The sequence below is a fragment of the Festucalex cinctus genome, chromosome 9 (assembly GCF_051991245.1).
Source record: "Festucalex cinctus isolate MCC-2025b chromosome 9, RoL_Fcin_1.0, whole genome shotgun sequence".
Lineage (NCBI taxonomy): Eukaryota > Metazoa > Chordata > Actinopteri > Syngnathiformes > Syngnathidae > Festucalex > Festucalex cinctus.
The window spans coordinates 21,178,403-21,197,303 of NC_135419.1; the positions used below are offsets into that span (position 1 = coordinate 21,178,403).

Genomic DNA, 18,901 nt, shown 5'->3' on the forward strand with positions numbered 1-18,901 from the left:
ATGTATATACTTTTCTAAAAAAAATACCAATCAGGGCCTAAAAATAAAAAATGACGCTGATTTTTGAGGATCTTGATATTCACCAAAACTCATTGAGCTTTACACACTCATCACACCTGGCAAAACCCCCCCCAACATATTTAAGGTTTATTATGCAATTTTCAAAGAAATTCTGCTTCCAGTGTGCCAGTGCCCCAACGTGCAAGTACCCCAAAGTGGCTCGGGCTGCAAGGGCCCTTTATAGTTGAGTTTATTTTTTGGGATTCATGACTTTATCTTTTCGTATCTTTTATTTATTTTGTACTTGTTTCCCCCTTGCTTGTGTAGATGTCATTATGTCGATGTATTTGTTGGAGTGCTTTTAAACTTGTAAATGATGTCTTAAGTGGCAGTTACGGCATTAAAAAATAAGTAAATAAATTCTTTGATACCTAAGCACTGCTACGGGATTTTTAATCGACATTTGATCTAAATCCACAAGCAGACACGTTCAATCCAACCAGATCATCTTTCATCTTTTTCCAATCTTGTCACCTTGCTAATGCTGAACTATACATGAGCTAAACATGCTATACAAGTATTTTTGCTCATTTTTTTGGTAAATCACGTCATATATTATTATAATGGTTAGCTAGCTCTGCTAAAAAATAAAAAATAAAAAAAAAACGTTAGAAATGAGCAACTTGTGCTATTGATGCTTGAGATGAGCTTCTTTGGCAGGCGTTAACAGTCATCAGAAGTTATCGAATCAGCTAACAGGCTTTTGTTTGTTTGTTTATTGAACATATAAACACAACATATAAACATGAATAAGTAGCAAATAAAAATTCAAAGAAAGAAGAAATTCAAAGCAATCATTCGTGTGATGGCTTACATGTCCAAAGGGAGTAGGAAGAAGTTAAAAACGGATCTAGTCCTTCCCCTTTTGCTAACTGAAGAAGGCGTGCTGAAATGTGTCCAGGTGGGCCGTCGTGCTTTATGACCCGTCAGCAACTGACGTCGATTTGCTGCCGTCAGCACTTGTTTAATAGCCGCTTCATGCCACGAATGGACGTGCAGTAATCAGCTTCGGGGTGAGGGGGGTGCACAGCAGCTGGGGGTGATGGAGCTAAGGTAGTAGCGTGCGAACGACATGCTGACCAAGAACAAGTTCAGATGCTTTTAGCTTAGCGCACGCTTTGGCCGTCACGCGGAAAATCCCAAATGTCACTTTGGGACACGAACAGGGGAGACAGGGAAAGACAGAAAAAAAAAAAAAAAGCAAGACAGGACGAACAGGAAGAATGGGAGTAGCACGAAGACTGGAATATCAGGGAAAAGAAAGAACAGGAAGGGAGGAAGAAAAACAGTAAGAGGACGGAAGCACAAAACAAGACGTGAACGCTGATAGTCAAGTCAAGTTTATTTATATAGCCCTGAATCACAAAAAGTCTCAAAGGGCTTCACATGCCCACAGTTGACAAATAGTAACGACATCCCCTGATCAAACCACAAAAGGGCAAGGAAAAACTCAAAAAAAAAAAACCATCAGGGAAAAAAAATAAGAAACCTTGAGAAGGGGCCGCAGATGTGATAATCCCCCTCCCAGGATGACCAGGCTGCAATGGATGCCAAATGGGCAACAATTGACATAGTTTATGATACTAAACATTATTACTAGAATAGTGCAAAAGTCCATTGAGGAAGTTGAAGCACTGCAAGAAGACGTCATCAGGGAAGTGGGTCATCATCCAAAACCAGGCGGGACAATCGGTGTAGTTATCTCCATGACAGCAACTTCAAGGTAATGGTCCAACCTGGATCTCATCACGATCAGCCAGTGTAGAACACGTAAAACAGCATCCAAACAGTCACTGACACCTAACTCCCCCTCCAAGCCGAGAAGAAGGGAGGGAAAGAAAGAAGCGGCAGTCACCAGGCCCATAACATTCAGCCAAATGCAAAAGTATAAAAATACGTCTTAAGATGTGATTTAAACGTTTCAACAGAGGTAGCAGCGCTGACCTCCAAGGGTAGGGCATTCCAGAGCACTGGAGCCCAGATCGAAAACGCTCTTGAACCAGCGGACTTCTTTTTAGCTCTTGGAATCACCAAAAGACCAGCGTGTTGTGAACAAAGGTTTCTTGTCGGAACGTACGGTATTATTAAATCGACGAGATAGGAAGGCGCCAAGCCATACATTATTTTATATGTAAGTAACAAGACCTTAAAAGCGCATCTCAGGTGGACCGGAAGCCAATGCAAGCTGGCTAATATCGGGGTAATATGATCGAACTTTCTCGTCCGCGTCAAAAGTCTAGCTGCTACATTTTGAACTAACTGTAGACTTTTAAGGCTTGGAAGACCAGAGAGTAATACATTACAATAGTCAAGGCGAGACGTAACAAACGCATGAATTATAATCTCTGCATCACCATCAGACAGAATCGGGCGGATTTTAGCAATATTACGGAGATGAAAAAAAGCAGTTCAAGTAATATTTTTAATATGCATTTGAAAAGAGAGAGTTGGGTCAAAAATAACGCCAAGATTTTTTACTGAGTAACTTTGGCTAATAGTACATTTATCAAGGTTTAGAGAGGTGTTAGTAAACAGATGCCGATGACGAGCGGGACCGACAATCAACATCTCGGTTTTATCTGGGTTAAGAAGCAAAAAATTAAACAACATCCATTGTTTAATGTCGGCGAGGCAGGCCTCCAGATTACTGCAGTTTTGCGAATGTATTATTTCTATAGGCAAATATAATTGATATCATCAGCATAACAGTGAAAATTTATATTATATTTACATATAATATCGCTAAGCGGAAGCATATAAATGCTAAACAAGAGAGGGCCTAGTACCGACCCCTGTGGGACTCCACACGTGACGTTACAGAGCTCAGAGGTCGCATTGCCATGAATTACACGGTGCTCTGAGAGGTACGAACGAAACCACGAAAGTGCTAAGCATGAAATACCAATACATGTTTGAAGGTGATCTAGTAAAATTTTATGATCGACGGTATCGAAGGCGGCGCTAAGATCAAGTAATAATAAAACCGACGAGGTATTACAGTCCATTGCTAGTTTTCAAGTATTTTTGCAGTAAACGGTAAATTTGATACCGATAATTGCAGAGGCTATCTGGGTCGAGGTTAGGTCGTGTAAGTAGAGGTTGAATAACAGCAGTTTTAAAAGCTACTGGGACAATGCCAGTAGAAAGTGATAAATTTCTAATATTTAAAATGGAAGGACCCAAGATTGTACACAATTCTTTAACCAGTTTGCCCGGAAGTGGGTCAAGCATACAAGTTGTTTGTTTTGCCGCGCTAATCAAATGTGTAAGATTTTTAAGCGATATTTTATTAAAAAAGGAGAGCACTGTCGGACAGTTGTTAGCTGGAGTATCCATGTTAACACCAGACACTATGCGATTTAACTGAGATTTATGCAAGAGATTTACGATAGCAAGAAAAGGAAGTGCTGTAAAAATTGGGAATAGCGTGACGATGGAAGAAAAGGAAAAGCATGTTGAATAGGAAGAAACGAAAGTAAGAAGTACAGGAAGAGATGAAAAAGGCAAGTACTGGAGATGAGATCAGCAGAAAAGAAAACTATGAGAACAGGAAGTGAAGAACGAAAAACAGGAAGTCAAGCAGACATGGGAAAGATAGGAATAGCTTGAACAACAGAAGGACAATGAAGACAGGAAAACCAGGACAGGCAGGAATAGGAGTGTGACAATATATCGATATTGCGATAAATCGTGATACTTTCCCTCCCGATAGATTATCGATACGCCGACGCAAGTATCGCGATATTTATAGTTAATATACAGCCACTAGAATGGCTCCATTCTTCATGGCTTATTGAGCAATTACTTGGCGGACCACTAGGGGGAGCGCCTAATAAGAGTGGCGGGGAAATGGACGCAAGTCTTCCGGCGAAGAAGACTCATCAGTGCTCTTTGACTTGTGGAAGACATTTTGCATACGTTTCTATGAAAAATGTGGATTACATCTTCAATTCTAACGTTTTAAAACATATTTTACTGCGATTGGCTGGCAACCAGTTGAGGGTCTACCCCACCTACTGCCCGAAGCTATCTGGGATAGGCTCCAGCACCCCCGCAACCCTTGTGAGGAATAAGCGGTTAAGAAAATGAATGGATGGATGGAAAACATATTTATATTTTTATATAATTTTTGGAAGAACACAATTTCCGAGGAATATTAAAATTGATTTCATATTTAAATAATTTTATTTATTTACTTTTGCTTTGTTACACAAAAAAAAATTGTCACAGTCAATGTTATTGTAGTTAAACTAATGAAAAAACTAAAATTCAAAAAACAATTTTGTTAACAAAATAAAATAAAAATGAAAATGATTTCTAAAAAACAAAAACTAACTGAAACTACATTTCATGTTTACAAAACTATAATTATAGCAAAAACGTCCTTCATTTTAGTCTTTGGTAATTAATTGAATGCATGAGGATTTTAAATGTGATTTGAAGTTGGTTTATTTTGATATTAACATACTGTAAATGACGTCATTTCGCGGCAGCCAATAGAAAAACACCTTCAGATGACGTCGCTTCCATGCTGTTTTTTAAATTATACGCACAAGTAATACACATTTTTTTTAAACTAAAACTAATACTGAAACTAACTAAAACTAAACTAAAACTAAACATTTATTAAATAACTAAAACTAATACAAAGCTTGCAGACGAAATGCACTATCCACCACCTTCCTTCACGACGACGCTACAACGCAACACAAATTGTCTTTTAGAAATTGAACAGAAAAAAAAAAAAAGTGAAAAGCCATCTTTGAAAAGGTATGAATGAATATTTTCCTGGTTCAACGTGACTGGCAGCTCATGTGATGCTAATATGTTCGTGCCCGTGTGGAATCCCATCACACCTGCAAGCGAGTGTCGCCTTATCATTGTCGTCGCTAATGCTAGCAGCGGTTATCCACACGGCGCCGCTAATTATCCGCGCTCACCGTGTGGCGTCGGGGAATAGCGGTGACGCGCTCGCATGCTCGTTGAATGCCAGCTAGCGTGATGTTTGGGACAGCCCGAGGCTAAGCTCTGCCTCCGGCTCACTTTTAATCCCGACTTAAGCCGGGGTTTAGCGTGACACGAGCGGCGGGCGGGCGGGCTGAGCGAGCTAGCGAGCGCGCGCGGAGGTAAACGTCGACACGGTGTGAAATCCGGAGAACAATTCACCACCCGAGTCCGTCTTTCATCCTGAAGCGTGACAACACGGCTTCAAGCTAGCACAAAAATGTACAAAAAAAACCCAAAAACATCCATCCGTCTGTCCATCCATCATTTTGTAGGCAAGCCACATTTATCTTGGAGATATGTTGCACACTCTAAGTGAGAATCGGTCATATGGTGAAGTCATGATTAAAAAAAAAAAAAAAAAAAATCTTTTTTTTTTCCCCATTGTTTTGCCCCTGCCACACGCAATCAAGACGCAATCAATTATTTAATTGACAACTAAATTATCAAATTAATTATAATTGCTGAATCGTTTAGAAAACATGTTTTAAATTCCAGCCTCTCAACAATAAATCTTCTCCATTTTCTATCGTCTTCCGGAAGAGTGTAACTGATTGTCTGCTGGGCGTTCTTTCAAAATAAGAGCTTTGCTTTTTTTATTTTTTTTATTTTTATTTTTTATAAATAAATAAAAAATAAATAAAAATAAAAATAAATAAAAATAAAAATAAATAAAAAAAAAACAAAAAAAACAAAAAACAAAATAAGAGCTTTGCAAACACCAAACACCTACTTTTACTTTGAAAGTACTGCACCTCTTTGGGCTGGGCAATAAACTGAATGAATTCATCGTTTAAGAAATCAAATCTTTGGAAATGAGTTAAATTGTGAGGTGCGTGTAAATAATGACACTCTTGTCTGGATTATTATTAGTAGAGGTTAGAGGTAAAATCGAACCTAAAAAATCCACCCCGGCATTAAAGTCCGACCCAGCCCGAGCCCGACCAATTAACTTGATTTGCAGGCCCAAGCCCGAAGCAAACCCGAAATTTCAATTTATCCCATAGTATTTTTGGCAGAAAAAAAACAAGATTTTTTAAGGTTAAAATAATTTACATATTTTTATGATCATGATAAATACATTTGCACAACGAAATAACGCTGGAACAGAAAAAGAGGCCAGACAAAGAGAGTGAAAGAGAGATCTTGATGCGCACTCGCTTAATTACGCGGAGAAATACTGCAGCGCCGCCTTCTCTGTTTTATCCAAATTATTTCTTTACAAGTATTCCTTAGTTTAGTATCCACACATCGTTTTAGTATTCATTTTTATAAACATATATTTATTTATTTTTAAAGTCAGCGAGAGAGAAGCCCGGCCCGACCCGACCCGAATTTCGGGCCGGCTCGGGCTCGCGCTAAAGATCTTACCTCTAGTAGAGGTGCACCGATCACTATTTTACGGCCGATCACCGATCGCCAATCTTTTAAAAAGTGTGACCTGCCGATCCCGATTTTTGCCGATATCGATTTTTTTTCATTACAAGCAGCACACACCTTCGCTGTTCCAATCTTGTCGTATTGGAAAACATTGAACAGTATCGGCGAAATAATACGAATGGGTTGTTTTGTTTTGTTATTGACTTTTTCGGACCTCTGAGGAGGGAGATGAGATTGGTGGAAAAGATCGGTTTATTTTTAAGGGATTAGCCGATCACCGATCTTCCAAAATTAAGGAAATCAGGGCCGGTAAATTGGCCGGCCGATCGATCGGTGCACCCCTACTTTGTTTAGGTAAAACTGATTTCAAATCAGTATACATTAATATTGTCTCAACATTTTGCACAGAAATAATTTTGGAATAAATATGAAACCTTTAAATAAATGTGTTGTGTTTATTCGTGGGTGGATGAGTGATTAGCACGTCCGCCTCCCAGGACTGAGGACGCAAGATCGAGTCCAGGATTCGACCTTCCTGGGTAGAGTTTGCATGTTCTCCTCGTGCCTGCGTGGGTCCTCTCCGGGTACTCCGGTCTCCTCCCACATTCCAAAGACATGCATGGCAGGTTAATTGAACACTAGGTCCCTAGGTGTGATTGGGCGTGTGGATGGTGGTTGATCTCTGTGTGCCCTGCGATTGGCTGGTGACCAGTTCAGGGTGTACCCCGCCTACTGCCCGAAGCCAGCTGGGATAGGCTCCAGCAGCCCCCACGACCCTTGTGAAGAGCAAGCGGTTAAGAAAATAAATGGATGGGTTTATTTGTTGTAAGAGTATTTTGTTGACTTAATTGAACTTGAGTCTGTGAACGGTTCGAGGATAGTTGAGGTCACATGACGTCGCAAGCCGACTACTCAATTGTGTTTTCATATTGTGGTTTGTATTTCTGATGTGGGTCAAAAGTTTGACATTTTGGAACAAGCACGGCGTACGTGACGCAATATTTTTCTGGGTCGCTCTCGTGTTGTCATGGCAACGCGGGCGTGGCAGTGTGACATCACTTCCTGTGTGGACGATGCCGAGCTAAAATGACAAGGAAGCCATTTTGACATGTCGTCTTGATGCATTTTGAGAAAACCCCTCCCCCCCCAGCACCAGCACCCGCCCCTTGCATCATCATTCGGGTTCTAGTAAGCGAGTGGCGCGTTTTTTTGCTTCTTTCTTCCTCTTTGTCATCTTGTCCATGGCCGGCCGCCACTTTGTTCTTTTCCAATTGTGCATCCCCCCCCTCCTCCTCTTGCCCTGCTGCTACTGCCTTCAGAGTATGTTGCCCCGCCCCCTCTCCACCCTTGCTGCCAACGTGCCCCGCCCCCTCTGCCCCCCTCCCTTGTTGGCAGCGTGCGATGCCCCCCCCCCCCCCCCCCCCCCCCCCCTGCTCCCCCCTGCCCGATAGCCGCGTTGTTTTCCTCAAGCGGGACAAACAACGAACGAGTCGTCGCTCAGCTCGTGTTCAATAGACAAAAGAAAACAAATTGGTGTTGTTGTTTAATTGTCATCTTTTTTTGTTTATTATTAGACCCCAAAGGCTCCAAAAATGAAGCTACTCACAAGAAAGGTACTTTCCTCTTTTGTTTTTTTCTTTCCCACAAACCCTTTCTTTTGTTTTTTTTGTCCTCTTCCTCCATGGCGGTGACGCTACATGGGCGTAGCCAACTTTTTTTTTTTGACTTGAAGAAGAATCTTAATTGCAATCGTGTTTTTTCCTTCCTTGACTTGTGATGTTGATGCATGCGAGCGCCGTCGTGTCTTTCTTTGCCGCATTCCAAAATGGATTGCGCTCACTTTCTTCCGCAAAAGTTGCGATCAGATTGACAAGATTTGACTTTTTTGTGCAATTGCCGGGTTTGACATATTAATGATGGCCCGTCTGGCACTGGGCGGAGCCACCTTCCAGATAGCGATTCAACGCCGGCCCGTTTCAAATATCACAAACGCAACAAAATCACACCGAACATTTTTGTCTTTTCTGATTTTAATATTAGAGCAGTGACCATTAATCAATTCATTAACAACTCATCAAATGAATTGAGAATTATTTTTGATCAACGATGAAACATTTTGATATATATTTATTTATTTAGATTTGTACTGTATTAATGCTCCAAATTTTGTCTCGTCAAGAGTAAACCTTTTCCGATTTCTGTCATCGTGCATGAAAGTGGATCGATTTTCTTTGTTTTGAAGCAAAAGAAAATTAATTTTTACTTTGTAATACAATGATCAACATGTTTGCATTTTTATCATGTTACATTCCAAAAATTGTTTGTTTGTGTACTGTCAATTTGGAATAATGTTCCATTCTGGGGGGAAAGGATAGAAATACATTTTTTTACACATCAGTTAATAATCGAAAAAATAATTATCGACAGATTAATTGATGACTGAAATGTTCGTTTGTTGCAGTCCTAATTGATATGATATGAAAGGCATTGCTCGAAAATAACATGAGATGCAAAACAATAAACGATACACAAGTCATATTTTCTTTTCGGCTTAAAGAATCCAGACAGCAAATTGAGTTTTCTGTTTTTGTTTTCCCCAATGATACGAAATACATATTGTACGTATCATACCATACACTGCGTGACTAGATTTTCTTTCAAAGAGACTTTTTTTGTTGTAGTTGTTTTTTAAAGACCAAAATTGAAGTGAAGCGAGCGTGATGATCACCGCGCAGTCCTGATTATCCGGGGAGGGCTGACAACATGATTACAGCGGCGGAAACACACATCGCTTCACCTTCATATGACATTTACATGTAGACACACACACTGACTCAACCTCGGTGTGCGTATGCGCGCGCGCACTCAGCTGCAATGATACATCCTTTTCCCTGTCAAGATGATTCCAAGCATCGAGTTTAACAGCGCAGCTTCCACACACTTCATTCAAATGCACACACACAAACGCACGCCACACAAAATGGCCGCCTATTTTATGAACATAAACACACACGCACCCACACGCATACTTACAACTCCACGCAAACACTCTTTTAACCATCACACACATACGTTCATCAACACTAGGGCTGCACAATATATCAAAAAAATATAGATATCGCGATATTGGCCGATGCAATATGCATATTGCAAAGACATGAAATAAGTTTGTTACGGCTTTGATGCTTTGATCTGAATTTGACCAGTCACATTGTCAGGTTTACCTGTTTGACATTTATGAAACATGACAAAAAAGACACTCAGTTCAAAGGTTGCGAGGAGAAAGGAGAGGAAGTGACTGATCCAATTCACAACTGCGCTCTGAAAAAAAATCCCCTCCTCACCCTCTCCTTTTATTTGGTTTCCACGTCCCTAGTTCCATGGGTGTTCCAACCCGAATAATGCAAATGCAAAACATAGTTGGAACACAGTGTACTTAACGAATATGTGCACTGCCATCCAATAGAGGTAATTACAATTAGTTAAGAATACATTGATATGAATATTTTGCCACATGAAAAAAAATGTAATCCTTTCATTAGATGATAAAAATGTCATTTCTTTAGGTACATGTTAAATATCGCAACTATATCGTATATCGCATGTTTTTCCAATATCGTGCAGCCCTAATACACACACAAAATATTTTTACAGACACACATTTAAACATATGTTAACACGCGCCGACATGAAAAACACACTCATTTGATCACACACACACACAAAGTGATCCAGTATGCAAACAACGGCCGCCATTTTTGTAATCCAATGGCAGCACTTCCGCTTCGGTCCTGCAGGTGCCGCTGGCGCGCTCACGAGATGCTCTCGAAAGAAATCGTAAAAGGCCAAATGTTGAGGAAATGGACACCGAGGTTATTAGAGTCAACCAAAACTAACGGAAAAAAACTCAAATTCAAGAAACAATTTTGTTCGCAAAATCAAATGAAAACAAAAACCCTTAAAAAAAAAGGAAAAGTAACTGAAACTACATTTTATGTTTACAAAACTAGAATTATAGTAAAAATGTCCTTGGTTTTAGTCTTTTGTCATGAATTGAACGCATGAGCCTTTGGGGATGATTTGAAATGTGATATGAGGTACATTTATTCTGATATGAAGCCGAATAAGGACGTTTGAAAGTGTATCACACAGAAGTGATGTCATCTAGCAGCAGCCAATAGAAAAGCACCAAAAGATGATGTCGCCCCCATGCTGATTTTTTTTTAAATATTGGGCACAAGTCATACACATTTAAAAAAAAAAAAAACTAATACTAAACAAACAGTAAACATTTATTAAAGAACTAAAACAAAAACTAACAGAACCACCCTGAAAACTAATTAAAACTAACTCAATTTAAAAAAACAAAACTCAAGAAGTGACGTCATCTGGCAGCAGCCAATAGGAAAGCACCTTCACATGACATCGCTCCCATGCTGTTTTTTTTAAATATTGCGTACAAGTCATACACACTTAAAAAAACAAAAAAACAAAAAAACAACTAAAATTAATACTGGAACTAACTTAAACTAAACTAAAACTAAGCATTTATTAAACTAATAAAAACTAGGGGTGTGAATTTCCTAGTACCTGACGATTCAATTTGTATCACGATTCATTGGCCACAATTTGATACCGATTCATCCCGATACGAATGTATAAGTCGATTGTTGCAATTTTTTTACTCAAATTTTGCAAATACTAATCAGTAAACTTGTACATGTACAGCGTAAGATTTGTGTGAAAATGTGTTATTTATTTATCTGAAACGTCATTCTTATGTACCGTATTTTCCGCACTATAAGGCGCACCGCATTATAAGGCACACCTTCAATGAATGACATATTTTCAAACTTTTTCCATATCTAAGGCGCGACAGTAGAGGCTGGGGTTATGTTATGCATCCATTAGATGGTGCTGAGCTAAAGGGAATGTCAACAAAACAGTCAGATAGGTCAGTCAAACTTTATTAATAGATTACAAACCAGCTTTCTGACAACTCCATTCACTCCCAAAATGAATAAACAGCTGTTTTATTATTTTCTCTGAGGTAAAGTATTAGTATTAGCAAGCGATCCAAGATGGCGGGATCTTCTGCGCATGTGCGTCACCGACCGTGCAGGGTCACCGACAGCGTCTTGACAGCGAGACCTGTTGCGGCTCAATATTGATCCATATATAAGGCGCACTGGATTATAAGGCGCATGGTCAGCTTTTGAAAAAAATTGAAGGCTTTTTGGTGCGCCTTATAGTGCGGAAAATACGGTACTCTTGTTCATGTTTGAATAGCATTGAAATCAAATATTAAATTAAGGCTTAATTAATATTCCATGAATACAACATTCTTCCGCGCTTAAGTTGTGAACCCAAAGACGTTTTGTTGAATATTTTTCCATCAAAAATGAATGTTTAAAAATGGATTCGCCCGCATATTGAACCGATTGGAGAATTGCGTGCTGTAATATCGTGATATATTGCTGAATTGATTTTTTTAACACCCCTAATCAAAACTAACAGAACCACCCTGAAATTGAATTAAAACTAAGTAAATTTAAAAAACAACAACAATCAAAACGAAATCAAAATGAAAAATTGCAAAACGATAATAATAATCCTAGTGTGGAGGCGACACTTGATCAAACTTGCTGTCGTCGTCGTCTCTCGTTTGTTTATCTGCGACTTTAGTGTGTTGACTCGCAACTGTAAACGTGCATGCAAGCGTGCACGCATGCACGCGCTAATGAAGTTCAAGAGGCGGAGGTGCGGTGCCGGCAGGAAGACGAGACGCAAAATCCAATTGACGGCAACGTCAAGCAAAACAAAAAACGAAAACAAAAGAAACATGACTCGAGATTATCTTTCAAACGGGAAGAAGCTACGAGGCAAACCTCGACGGGAAGCAGCAAGTGATGATGATGATGATGATGATGATGAGGATGATAATGACAGCGCTGCTTTGAGATACAAGCCGTCACTCGACCAATTTAAAAAAATTGGACTCAACATACAATCTGTCTGCTAAATTTGTTATTTTGATGACAGGTTCATAACGAAATCAAACTGAAGTTGAAGAAAATGTTTTTTTTGTTATTAAAATCAAAATGAAAATTGGGCTTTACACAATCAGGATTTTTCATCCAATCAATGATCAAGTTTGGAAAAAAACAAAAAACTAACCATTCACAGATTTTATCAGAGGATATGTATTTAAAAAAAAAAAACAAAAACAAGAAAAAAAACCGTTTACTCAAAGTCAACCGGGCGCCATTTTCATCACTAATTGTGAAAACTCACGTTTGGTTGACATCAATTGAAATGCAGAGAAAAAAAACACAACCAAAAAATAAAAACAAATTCTTCCAAAAAAACGAGGCGTTAAGAAAAATGGATTTGGCAATATATCGCGATATTACAGCGCGCAATTCTTGTATCGATTCAATATGCGGACGAATCGATATTTAAACATCCATTTTTGATGGAAATATTCAACAAAAAGGCTTACTTCGGGTTCACACTTGAAGCATGGAAGAATGTTAAATGAATGGAGCATTAATATTTGTATTTGAATGCTGTTCAAACATGAAACAGATTGCAACCGGTTTGTTTAAAACAGTGTTGAAGTTTCAGTTCAACACATTATCATACAAATCTTACAAGTTTACTTATTAATATTTTCTAAATTTGAGTTTAAAAAAAAAATGCAATAATCGACTTGCAGATTCGTGTCGGGATTAATCAGTATCAAATTGAATCGCAACCTAGATGAATCGTGATACGGATCGAATCGCCAGATACGAGGCAATTCACACCCCTAAAAAAAAAAAAAAAAAAAAAAAAGTTAAACATGAAATATCATTTTGCGGAGCTGATTAATGATGTCATTGATTAGTCAGGCAAATAAAAATATTACAGTCGATAAAATGCAAGGTCTCGTCCAAACCCAATCCACCTGATCAGAACAGTGTCACATCTCATCTTTTTTTTTTTTTTTTTTTTCTAAATGAAAACTGCAAATACATGTGATGTTTTTTAGAACTAGCTAAAAGTCACACTAATGATAGCAAAAATGTCTTTTGTTTTCCTCTTTGTCAATCATAAATGTGCTATCGGGGTTGATATGAAACTTATTGATTTGTGTATTTTGCTCCATTTGTAGCTGCAGAAGAAGGAAGTTAGAGAATTGTACTTTATTTTATTCCGCAACATTTTTGTTACCTTTTTTTTTTTAATCTTGTACTCAACAAATAATCCGTATATTTAAAAAAAATACAAGCTATTATTAAAACTAATAAAAGCTCAACTAAAACGAAGCCTTTTTGAAAAAATAACTAACTGAACTAGACTAAGTGCAATTTCTGAAGAAATTGCGTGGTAATGCTGAAGGTTGAATGCTAATAGCTGAATGCTACTGAATGAAACAGTAGTAGTATTAGTAGTAATTATTAAGTAGTAACTTGTAGTTAAATAACAAATACAAACCCATCCAGGCATCCACCCATTCTCAGTCAGAAGTCAGCAGTAGTCACCTACCATAAATTATTAGTATAGTAGAGTTTTTATTTATTTTTTTATTTATTTATAAGCAATGCCTATACTCCTTAATCACATCTTTGGGTGCTGGTGCCAGAAAAAGGGGATTATCATCAGACTTCAGCTAAAATCAGCACAAAAAAAGCATTTTCAGCATTCCCACAATTAAAAGAAAAAAAAAGAAACCAAACAAAAAGAAATTGATGAAAGGCGGACACAAGTTGCGAGAAGATGTCACAAATGTCGTGTTTTTTGCTTGATGGATTCATTTCTTTTACATTATGAGTCACATTTTGGTTGTCAAATGTGAACGACTACATCGGATTTAGCCCAAAAAAAACAAACAAAAAACCAAAAAAACACACAAAAAAAACAATTGATGTTGTGATGGTGGTCACAAATGTCTCTCAACAAACCAAAATGCGTAAAGATGACGACGCAGACTTTGCTTACTTTGGAGCGCACGGCTAACGACACCCGCCGAAGCTTGAAATTGAAATTGGTTGCCAATTCATCGAGCGGAGCATCTGCGATTGTCGGCGTGTGTGCTGAGCTTGAAGTCAAATATTTGAGCGCTTGCCGGCCGAACTGGGATTGACGAGTTTTTGCTGAATGGAGATGATGACCGCTTTGCCGCAAATATTAATTAAGTATTAATTCGATATTAAGAGTATCATTCAATCATTTTGACACGTGTGACATCACTTCCTGTCCCGCCCCCTAACGTCCGGTCTAAGGCCCACCCACTTGACTTCCAGTCGAAGTCCCGCACCCTTCACTTCTTGACTAAGTCCCGCCACCTTATGCCCAAATATGGACTTCCTTCATTCATATGAACTTTTTTGGAGTGCCACAAGGATCAATGCCACGCTCACGTCGTTGTGACTTGATGTCGGATGTCAGAACCAAGACTATTATAGTTTTGGAATTTTCATTTGAGTTTTGTTTTTTTAAATTTAGGGAGTTTTCATTATTTTTGTATTAATTTTATTTACTTAATAAATGCTTTTGATTTAGTTTTGTTTAGTTTCAGTATTAGTTTTTTTTTTTTTTAAATGTGTATTACAGTGCGCAATATTTCAGAAACAGCATCGGAGTGACATCTGAAGGTGCTTTTCTATTGGATGCTGCTAGATTACATCACTTATGTGTGACACACTTTCAAAAGTCCTTTTTCTGGATCATATTGAAATAAATCAATTTAAAATCACGTTAAAAATCATCCCCAAATGCTCATGCATTCAATTAATTCCCAAAGACTAAAACCAAGGACATTTTTCCTATAATTATAGTTAATTTTAGTTAGTTTTGTAAACATAAAATGTAGTTTTGGTTAGTTTTCGTTTTTTGTAAAAAGCATTTTCGTTTTGATTTTATTTTGTTAATGAAGTTGTTTGTTGAATTTTAGTTTTAGTTCTTTCTTTAGTTTTAGTTTACTAAGATAACCTTGGTCAACACATGCTTACAATTCTACAACTCGGCACGAAACAATTCTTTGGCGTGCCACAAGGATCAGTGCCATGCTCACGTTTACATCACCGAGAAAATTCTTCTGGTTCGAGAATGAACGTTGGACTCAAGTGACGAAATCACATTTTCTCGTCTCATGACGAGGAGTGTGACGATATTTCGATATCGCGATAAATCATGATCCTTTGTCACTCGATGGATTAGCGATACGCCCACGCAAGTATGGCGATATTTGTTGTTAATATACAGCCACTAATAATAGGTCCATTCTTGATGACTTATTGAGCAATGACTTGGCGGGCCATTAGGGGGAGTGCCTCATAAGAGTGGCAGGGAAATGGACGCAAGTCTTCAGGCAAAGAAGACTGATCAGTGCACTTTGGACTTGTGGAAGACATTTATCTGACTGGCTTTTGCATATGTTTCTATGAAAAATGTGGATTATATTTTCAACTTTGTAACCTGAGCAATACGTCGATAATGATGGTATCATCATATCTTGAGATATTCGTTCTCGTAAGCCTTATAATGTATCGTATCGTCAGGTTCCCACCCGTACTTTACAGTGCCAACAAGGATTGCCCGTGTGACACGGTGGACAGAAAATGTATCAAGCGACCGTTCAGTCATCGTTTGTCTTGAGTTGTCTTCTTTTAACAGATTGTATGCAAATGAGCGTGCGTGCGTGATGAAGTTTGAGGAAATAAAGCAGCTTGAAAGCGTTTGTTGTTAGCCGTCACATCAGCGGCGACAATAAAAATGCGTCTCGCAGCGTTTGCATTCTTCGCAAATGCGACTTCATTAAAAGACTCACAGGAAGAAAAAGATTGTTTGGATGTCTTCATGATATGCTGCTGTGACAAAAAAAAACATGTATTTTTATTTTCTTTGTGTATTTATGAGGACTTGATGAAAAAGTTTCCAGAAGCAGGTGTGAGAATGTGCTTTCAAGATTGGGCTTGTGTTTTCATCCACCTAAGAGTTGTTCGGGTGTGCACTAAATGCAAGTATTAGCTCAATAAACTCACGCCATGAATATTTAATAAAGCGGCAGAATCCTCATTAAGTCACAAATTCTGCTTGTTTTTTTTTTGTTTTGTTTTTTATCCCTTGCTTTAACGAGCTCAGCTGAAAGTTCTTTGTGTTTGTGTTTGTTTGTTGACGTCCTCGCAAACGTCGCAGTCGAGCTCACGACGATGGCGGACTTTAATTGCACTTTATTTGTTTGGCTTTTGGTGGCTCAAAGGAAATTCAGCGACAAGCTGGACTTACGAGTTGAATTGACGCCATTTGTTGGTCGAGCAAGTAGGAGTTGCTTGTGAATGATTCGGGGGCAACTCGATTGCTAATCGTGCGATTGGATCGCGCGTGTTGACGTCAACGTGACCTTTGAATGTAACTCGGCTAGCTAAGCTAAGCTAAACTTGCTTGTAACTCAAATTTTGTGCCACAAGTTAACACAACCCAAAAAAACTAGGGATGCATGATAATGCTGTTTTCAACGGATACCGATAAACCAATCATTTAGAAAGTGCCGATGTTGATAACCGATAAGTCAACTGATAACGGTTTGCAAAATGACCAACATTGTATGTCGATTAGTATCGGCAGATTTCTTTATTATTTGGTTTATCTGCATGACATCAAATTGGTTGATAGTCGCCGATAATTTTTGGCGAATTTCTTCATTATCTGGTTTATCTGTATGACATCAAATTGGTTGATAATTGCCGATAATTATTGGCAAATTCTTCATTATCTGGTTTATTTGTATGACGTCAAATTGGTTGATATTTGCCGATGATTATTGGCGAATTTCTTTATCTGGTTTACCTGTATGGCATCAAATAGGACGATAATTGCCGATAATTATCAGCCACTGATATTATCGTGCATCCCTACAAAAAAACAACAACAATTGTAACTGGAATCAACTCACAATTTGGAGCATTTTGTTGTGTAGGTTTTCCCGCTTCTTTTGGTTCAGGTCAAATGCGGATTTTTTTTGTGGTTTTTGTGGGTCTCATATCGCTGCAAGTTCCAACTGGAATCGAGAGATGGGGATCAGTTCTGTCTCTGTCATTTCATTTGCTTGATTTAAGCAGGTCAAAAAAAAAAAAAACTGAGATGAAAATGTTCTTTTTTTAGGAGTGACCTGGCAACAAACACTTACAGGAGTTACAATCAATTCAAAACAGGGTTATTATAGTTTGGGAATTTTCGTTTTCATTAGTTTTTACTTTGTTTTGACTTTTTTTTTAGTTAGTTTTAATTAGCATACATGGTAGTTCTGTTAGTTTTTATTAGATTTATATTTTTTTAAATGCTTAGTTTTAGTTAGTTTCAGTACTAGTTTTCGTTAACACATTTCTTACCTAGTTGTTCTTTGTTGTGTTTGTGTTTCCCTACCGCAACGACAAAGGCACTCTTTTTGTCCCGCCCGTTCGCCGGCCTTCAGTCACGCCACCCACGGGCGGCCAAATCGCCACTCGTGCACTCATCCTTCGCCATGAAATGGTCTCACACGCACGTGCACACGCGGGGAGAGCGCCTGCAGGGATGCGCGCGCGCGCTGACAGGGCAAGTAATTGGTCATCAAAGTCATCCCGTGCGCTTCTTCCTGTGGAATGACACACCCACTCGCAGGCAGGGGATTTAAACGCCCCAGCCAGTGTGGGTGCGTGTTTGCCCAAAGTCCGCTGTGACCTGAAGGCAAATAAATCCCATAAATAATCAAAGTTCAACAAACAAATGCGGGCGGCGCGTTTCCAGGGTTGGAGTCAAACAATGTTTGCCACCATGTTTGTACAGGCTCGTAATATACTTGCCGATATTTACCCACATTTATGCCGCGTTCGAGGATGCTCGGAAGTGGGAGTTCAAACAGGAAGTGGCCCCTTGAACTCGTGAAATTCCACTTGCAAAGTCAAAAAAAAAAAAAAGGACCCCGACTTCACCGACGGGCTACGAGTGACGTCACTCAACAAAATGGCGACCACAGACTGTGAATGGTGAAACACAATTTACTCGAGAAAAAACTAGATAGCTTTCACAATGCTGAAGTTGGCTCCACGGTTGCGCTCCCGTCAAATCATCTTTTCATACCGCCTTAAAAACCCGCAATTGCGCTATCTCGCCTGTAGATGGCAGCGTTTGTCATTGCAGAGGTACCACTCACATTGAGTAAAACCTGTTGATTTTGGAGGAGTCCCGTTTCCACAAAATCGAAACGGCGTTGACTGTCTCACTAGTTTTGCATTGTACACATCGCCAGCTTTCAATTGAGACCTATTTTTAAAAATCCAATTGGCAAAAAAGTAGAATAAATTGCGTTTAAAGTTGCCAACATCGGCATTTTGACTGAGGAGGCTACAGTCACTTTGGGTGAGGTTGGTGATTTTGGTGGTCTCCCGTTGACATAAAAACAAAATGGTGTTGACTTTCTCACCTGTTATGC

General features: G+C 38.9%; 1 protein-coding gene and 1 long non-coding RNA gene across 5 annotated transcripts in view; one reads left to right on the forward strand and one right to left on the reverse strand.

Annotated features, from left to right (window-relative positions):
• Positions 1–18,901, forward strand: part of glra1 (glycine receptor, alpha 1) — a 69,333-nt gene that overhangs the window by 15,144 nt on the left and 35,288 nt on the right. For 2 of the 4 annotated variants that reach the window (XM_077533013.1, XM_077533014.1), the window contains one exon: positions 8,019–8,057. The exons of the other annotated variants lie outside the window; for them this stretch is intronic. In XM_077533013.1, the coding sequence (XP_077389139.1) occupies positions 8,019–8,057 (39 nt within the window). The remainder of the gene's footprint in view (positions 1–8,018; positions 8,058–18,901) is intronic. 4 annotated transcript variants of the gene reach the window in all.
• LOC144026369 (uncharacterized) lies at positions 1,388–18,052 on the reverse strand. Its single transcript, XR_013285118.1, has 3 exons — positions 17,820–18,052; positions 17,384–17,488; positions 1,388–1,870 (listed from the first exon to the last, which is right to left on the reverse strand). It is a non-coding gene; the product is annotated as an uncharacterized LOC144026369 (long non-coding RNA).